The sequence below is a fragment of the Cornus florida genome, unplaced genomic scaffold (genome assembly GCF_030987335.1).
Source record: "Cornus florida cultivar Cherokee Brave unplaced genomic scaffold, ASM3098733v1 CherokeeBrave_3.0.0_Hap2_Chr06, whole genome shotgun sequence".
In the NCBI taxonomy this organism is placed as follows: Eukaryota; Viridiplantae; Streptophyta; class Magnoliopsida; order Cornales; family Cornaceae; genus Cornus; species Cornus florida.
In genome coordinates, this window is record NW_026775576.1 from 79,066,691 (window position 1) to 79,074,168 (window position 7,478).

General features: G+C 34.5%; 1 protein-coding gene across 1 annotated transcript; it reads right to left on the reverse strand.

The window, feature by feature from the left end:
* Positions 1 to 3,712: 3,712 nt before the first annotated feature.
* LOC132314951 (desmethyl-deoxy-podophyllotoxin synthase-like) lies at positions 3,713 to 5,868 on the reverse strand. The gene is made up of 3 exons (XM_059813718.1): positions 5,795 to 5,868; positions 4,596 to 5,580; positions 3,713 to 4,489 (listed from the first exon to the last, which is right to left on the reverse strand). Exons 2-3 carry the CDS (start codon positions 5,541 to 5,543, stop codon positions 3,863 to 3,865), a joined length of 1,575 nt encoding a protein of 524 aa, XP_059669701.1. The 5' UTR covers positions 5,544 to 5,580; positions 5,795 to 5,868; the 3' UTR covers positions 3,713 to 3,862.
* Positions 5,869 to 7,478: the final 1,610 nt, after the last annotated feature.

Genomic DNA, 7,478 nt, shown 5'->3' on the forward strand with positions numbered 1-7,478 from the left:
ACTCCAAAAATTATTTTGCAAACCAACCATGTTGATTATCAAATTATTTGTGGTGTATTGTTTGTACATTCCATACTCTGTGCTTCAAAGGTATTATCAAGCAGCCATTTAGAAAAAATTCACAAACTCAATTTGATGTGCAGATTCACATCATTAAAACTACAATCAGTTGGTTCAAATTTCAATTTGATGTTGGTGATTCTTCAATAATATATTTTAATTTTATATAAGCTAATCATCGTTTTCTTTGGTTTGCCTAAGCATTCAAATTTATACAAATATATATCTATATGTGTGTGTGTGTATATATATATATATTGAACTTTCATTTCTAAACTTCCTACCTACACACATAGTCACAGACACGCACACATATAGGTATATAAAACCCCAAAAAAATGAAAATGCAAGAAAAAAAAAAAAAAAGTAGAGTAAAATTACGGCGAGTGAAGAAGTTCAACAGAGATCGTACCAGAGAAGAGTGAGTGAGTGAGATTTGTGGAACTCTTCGTTACCTCAACGGGTTAGGGAACACACTTTGGAAACATTCTCGCAACTCGCGTTTAAGAAAATCGACGGGAAATAAGATCTAGAAACCATACAGATTAACCATCACATCTAAAAGCCTTGAAGACCAAAATTGAAGCAAAAAAAATTCACAAACTCTTATTCTGTTCTTCAAATCTCAAACGATAGTACAAACTCACCGTACAAACTCGAGGACGAAGAGTACAAACGATCGTTGATGAAATGCTTGATGATCAGAAGGCAAACGATTGACGATGAACAAATTGCGATTCGAGCTGAAATGGAGTTAAAGAATTTTGGGGAAAATGCATGGTGTGGTTATCGGCGACCCAAAGGCTGTCTAACAAATTATCTGAAAAAAAATTTAAAAGTGATAATAGATCTGGGGAATATACGGTGTCGTTTAGACTTTTCCAACCCCCCTCAGCATGGAAAAAAACTAATTTTACCATTTTGCCCCCAAAAAAACTCGGGAACCCAAAAAAAAAGGCGGGGAGGTGAATAAAAAATGGAGGGAATGGTGTATTTCCGGCCCGTACTAGTGGGCGTCGGAATTGACCCCCTTATTTCTGACTCCAAAAATTTAGAGTCACTAAAAGGAGGTTTTTCTAACTAAATTTTGGGCGTCGGAAAAGAGTGGCGTCCCAAAAACCACCCTTTGTTGTAGTGAAAATGAATTAAAGGGCGGATTAGTAACAGAAAAAGTAATACAGTATGCATAATATAATTTTATAATATTTTGAGTTTGGATTTGTCAAGTTTACCCCCACAATATCAGGAGACTTTCTCAAGTGGGGGGTCAACATAGCCGAGCCGCCCAGGAATTCAACAGAGTCTAAAATTCGCGCTGGAAAAGTCATATTTATAAAATTGAAGCCAAGAACCAACTTAAAATGGGATAATTACAATTATATCTTGGGAGGTATGTTATAATACAAGTTAGATTTTTTGTTAGATTTTTTTTTGAACAATAACACCTGCTATAAGAATTTTGAGTCAAACATGTCTTTAAAAGCTTGTAAATTATAATATGGCCCTTTAATATATAATTCATTTTAATAAAAAAATAAAAAAATATCTCAACTTGTAAAATGACAATTTTGTCCACACTAATTAGGGTTTTCAAGCCCAGCCATCCACCCCCTTCTCTTCCCCCCCTCTTAAACCGTAATCACGGCCACCTTTTCTCTGTACCCACAGCCATTGATTACTTCATCTCTTACCACCACTACTCATCACAGCCACCACCACAATAGCTAGGAAAAAAATTATTCTATCATTACCACGTGCTTGATTGGCGCTTGCTGAGACCACCGCAACCACCAGCACTCCCAACTGCCCAGTTTGCCGCCCGCTGGATTTGTCTTCACCGAACCGATATGTGTTCTAAAGCTCTCACCGGAGCTGTGTGGACAATCACTGTACTTATTGGGTTTATTTGGAGCCCATGTTGAGGTCACTGTGACTTTGTGCTCTCATCGAATTAAATGGATCTTCAGTCCGGCAACAATGGAGACTTTAGCTCCGGTCAATTATGAGTCCAATCAGGCTTCTTTCCAGCAACAATTGAGACTACAACTACTCCGATTGATCTTCAATAACAGCTTCGGTTGACTTGGGTTCTCTATATGGGCCTCTTGTTGCTAAAAAGAATCAAGATCAAAGGGCTATGTTGCGTCTGATCTCTGGACCTATCAACATAAAAAACTCAAATTGCTCTGAACTTGCCCCACCTCTTACCACCACGTCACGATTACCACTACTCATCATCACCACCATCGTAGAGTATCTGTTTCGACCTTGAAGATGATTATGGGAGGTTTGAGCTGTGTACTTATTTTGGTGGGTTGTGTTTTTAATGGTGGGTGGTGGAAAGTGGTGAGAGAGAAAGAAAGATGCCGGCGAATATGGGTAATGCGGCGACGTGGATGAGGCACTGATGCAAGTAGGAAGGTTGAGGATAATTTGACATTTTAAAATGGTAGTTTGGTCTAAGAAAAATGAATTTTAAAGATTAAAAAAATAATTTCATATTTCAAATAGGCCAAGGGTAGCAATGTTAATTCATCATGTGCGTTAACTATTAAGGGTGTTTTGCTAACTTTATTAAACCTTATGGGTTATTATTTTTTTTTGGCACCAACACTGTTAAAAAGAAAAGAAAAAAAAAATTAATATTAGTGTGTACTGATTTTCAGAGTTTGGAACATATTTATTTTCTTTAGTTTGCAATTTATTTTTGTTTTTCATTTTTTATTTTTATCTTTACTTTTCTTTTTATTTTCTATTTTTTATTTTTATTTTTACTTGTCCATTGCCATCGTTCTTCAATAGTGTTATTTTCGTTCATTTTACAAAATTATTTATTTTTATATATTTTATAAAATGATTCAGTAAGAAAAATTTAGTCAGCTTAAGGTTGAAATTTGTCAGAGAGATCTATTTGCACCAAATTGAAACTTCAGAGGTGTTTTTTTTGTACGTGAGGAGCATTCTTTAATTGTGTCATTTTCTATTATTTTACAAATTTATTTAATTTTATAAAATGGTTTAGTAAGGGTAATTTAGTCAAATTAGGGTTTAAATTTATTAGAGGGATATATTTGCACCAAATTAAAACTTTAAGAGTATTTTTTGCATTAGAAGAGTGTGATATATATATATATATATATATATATATATATATCTCGCGTAATGATTGGGTTTCATTCAGGAACGCCAGTTCATAGGAGTTGAGAAAATTCCAAATTTAAGAATGGGTAACACGGTCAAGTTCATCTGGTCTTCTGTTCAATCTGAAAGACAAATTCAAGGAAAAAAAACATAAAAAAATGATGATAAAAAATAATTAATTAAAATTGTCAAGGAATAGATTCACACAGTACCTCAGGTACATGCATGAAGTATGCGTTAAGGCATTAAAAAAAAAGGAAAAAATATGTTCACTCCTAATGCTTGGAGTAAAACATAATGTAATTACATATGAAGTATGCATTTCAAATACTGCAAATAAGAATCACTATTTACCAACCTTTGAGCAATCGAACTTGTAAAAAGTATTTACAGGATGCTTTACAACATATAAATACGATGCTCATTTTTCTATAGTCCACTTTAAACTTTTCAGTAAATCACAAATGAGTGAAACATACTTTTTATTCAATTATCTATGAAAACCCAAATAACATCTCTCCCGGTTTTGCCTTTCAACAATATCATTATAGATATCCTAACAAAAGATTACATTATGAATATATGTAAACATAATTAACCTTGCAGGCTCGGGAAAATGAAAATCTAATAGCGACCATCCACTACTATCTACCTTCTTATCTTATTCATCATTTGAAGGATGATAAGGAACAGGAATCATACACAGATCTCTTTTCCTGCCAACTGCTGCACCAAAGATCTCAGTCATGTCAAGATCTTCTTGCTTCTCTTCGTCAGGGAGTTTCCAGTCAAAGTGATACAACAAATTTGCAAGTGGAAGCTCAACATTAGCTATCCCAAACGACATGCCAGGACATATTCTCCTTCCAGCACCAAATGGTGTATATTGAAAATGAGTCCCCTTGTAATCAATTGAACTGTCAAGGAATCTCTCTGGCTGAAAGCTCTCCGGATCAGTCCAATTTTTAGGATCTCTAGCAATTGCCCAGGCATTAACAATGACTTGGGTTTTCGCAGGTATCTCATGTCCATTGATTTCACATCTCTCCCTGCTTTCTCTCCGAAGTAATAAAGCGCCAGGAGTGTGTATTCTCAGCGTTTCTTTGATAACTAACCTTAAGTAATTCAAGTCATGGAGGTCATCTTCGGTAAGGATATTTCTTTTTTTACATACAACACGTCTCACCTCAGCTTGTGCTTTTTCCATAACTCTAGGGTTTTTCAGCAATTCTGACATTGCCCAAATTAAAGTTGTAGATGATGTCTCAATCCCGGCAATGAACATGTCCTGAAACAGCATATTGAAAATTGAGTCAAAAGAATAGAGAATATAGATAGTAACATATATATCATGACTTATTTTATTGATAGAAGCATAAAGTAAGTGTACTAACCAAGATAACAGCTTTGACGGTTGTCATATCTAAGGGGATATCAAGATTACCCTTCTCCTGAACTCTTAGAAGAACATCTACCAGATCTTCTTGATCAGCTTCACCATCACCGTTCTGTGTTGCCACCTTCCTAGCTTTATGTTCATTAATGATCTTATCGAATACCTTATCAAGTTTTCGATGAGTCTCCTCAGCTCTAGGCTTCAGCCTGGTTATTGAAGCAAGCAGTTTAACTGAAGGAAAGAGATCAGCAATAGTGAAACCTCCTGATAACTCTATGGTATCCCTCACAAGTCCTATGAATTCTTCTTGCCCATCGAATTTCTTACCAACAGCCGTCTTTGTAGTGATGTTGTATGTCATGGAGAAAATCTTTTCAGTGAGATTGCTCATAGATCCTACTTGCATTGAAATAGACTGGATCAAATTCGATATGGCTTCTTCCCTGATGGGTCGGAATGATTGGACACGTTTGGCACTTAAAAGCTCTAGTATGCAAAGTTTTCGAAGTTGTCTCCAGTGATCTCCATAAGGTGCGAATGCAATGTCCTTCTTTGATATGATATCTGTAGCAAGAGAATAAGGCCTGCTAGCAAAGACAATGTCATGTGTTTTCATCACTTCTTTGGCATATTCTGCTGAAGTTATGACAACAAAAGAAAGCTGTCCAAGTCGGAGGTGCATCAGAGGTCCATATTTCATGGCCAAATCTCTTAGGCCGTGATGGGGTAGAGATCCAACAAATTGGTGAAGGTTTCCTATTAGAGGTAGCTTCCGCGGCCCAGGAGGCAATTTTGGCGATGAACTGAACATGATGGTTTTGAGTAGCATGAACAGAAAGAGAAGGAATGTGAAAGTCATTGGGAAGGAGAGGAATGGGAACTCCATCATCAATTGTTGAGCCACGTTCAAGGGTTCACTTGTCTCAATGGTATGATTGCCTTCCATCTAGATTTATATATGCTGTGTGTGCAACCTTGAAGTTCTGCAAAATAGTCTTAGCATTGTCAGTTTTCTTTTCTAGCTTGTATGCATGGTTTCTTTGTTTCATAAATAAAGATGCTTTGTTTCCATCCGGTTGTTTAGCTGAGAGTATGAACCTTATTGTATGTTATTTTCTTGTTTCATAATAAAATTTAGTTGCAAAAAGTGCATGCATGTACAGCTAGAGCTAGCAAGAGAGAGAGAGAGAGACTTACAGTGTTTTGGGATATAGCTCTAATGAGTTACAGGTCGAGTGGAGCGAGAAGCAGTACGTGAAAAGTGAAACAGAGAGAACAATTAATTAAAGCTTGTGAATTACAGAGAACTTTGCCCTCTATTTATAGAGGAACTTCAGACCTAATGAGACTACAAATTGATGACAAATGTGAACAAGTTTTCAACATTTTTGTCCAGTCCAATTTATGCAACCAACCGTGGAACAAAAAGGGCAAAAAAGTAAACTAAATACAGCCGTTGATCCACTAGAACATGGACTAAGTTCGTCATATCTTACGTTGCTTTTTTGAAATGAACATATATCATTTACCTACAACTTACAAAGTGTTTCTTGAATTAGGCGTAGTCAAGAGACTCATAAGGTATTAAGACTTATAATCTTATAGAGTCAATTTCGTAAAAAAAAAAAAGAAAAAAACACTTACAGGGCACGTTTACTTGCTTGCACACCAATTAGAAATCAACAAATGAAATTTGTCTTTATATTTTTATTTTTCAACAAAATGTTCAACTAACAAAGATTTTCTTCAATTAGGCTAATTAAGACTTACAAACCGTCATTATTATTATTATTATTATTATTATTATTATTAACTTTTGCCTATGGTATTAACACTTGCAAAATCTTTACTTGGGTCAAATAGAAAACAAATGAAATTTGTCTTTTTGTTTTTACTTGACAAGAATCTCACACATCCATTTGCCTCTTTGTAAGAGCCGAGTTACAAAGAGGCAAAAAAAATTTTCAAATTTTTATTTATATCCCAAAAAATGTCATATTGCAAATGAATCTAACTAGTTAAAATAAGTTTATCTTCTCAAAACTAATGAAAATTTCAAATTTGAACCATTTTAGCCTAATTTTCAAAGGTCTAATCTTCTTAGATAAAATATATAAGTTATCTTTGGTGTTTTTTTTTTACAGGGCATCATTGACCAACAAAAGACTGTTCGTTATACCTTATATCTTACGTTATTGAACAAATATCAATTTTCTTTAGCACAAATTAGATTGACCTATAAAAGAAAATCTTCAATTAGGCGTAGTTAAGACTTATAAAAGTCTAATCTTGCACCAAATAAAATGAAATTTGTCAAAAGACCCCCATATTACTGTCTGACAACACATAAATATTTCTAAATTGTTTGATTTAAATTCCTCTCTCTAAAAGCAGCCATTTATGTAGTTGCATTGCTGTAAATTGAAAAGCTTCTTCCATTTATTATTTTCTAATCCAATTTTTGTTTCATGTATTTTCTGTCACCACTCTTCTTGATACCAAAATGGTTGACTTGCTTATCCCTGTACACACCATTGTGCTATTGGATAGATTGATTCACATTCTCAGTAAATCTAACTTGTTAGCATAATAATAAATAATTTTAAAAAGAAAAAAGAAAAGAAAAAAGAGTTTGATTCAAATTGAGAGGGCTGAATCTTGGTGGTGGGAAAGAGAGAGAATCAAAGTGAAGTAGGTGGATATGAAATGCCCTTTGCCCAACTGCATTAGAGTCTATTCTATTTTTAGTTCCTTCTTTTAATGACTTTTTAGTTAAAAAAAAAATGTGTTCATTTTCCATTAGGCCACATTAGTCGCCAGGACAGAGTAACTATTCATTCACCTGGCATTATGCTAATGATTTTATTAAATTTTTTAAAGA

What these genes read in the sequence shown, in the direction of transcription:
- LOC132314951 (XM_059813718.1), bottom strand. Translation starts at nt 5,543, where the DNA reads ATGGAAGGCAATCATACCATTGAGACAAGTGAACCCTTGAACGTGGCT. An exon ending in CCGTCAAAGCTGTTATCTTG is followed by an intron (nt 4,490 to 4,595) that starts GTTAGTACACTT and finishes ATGCTGTTTCAG; the next exon opens with GACATGTTCATTGCCGGGAT.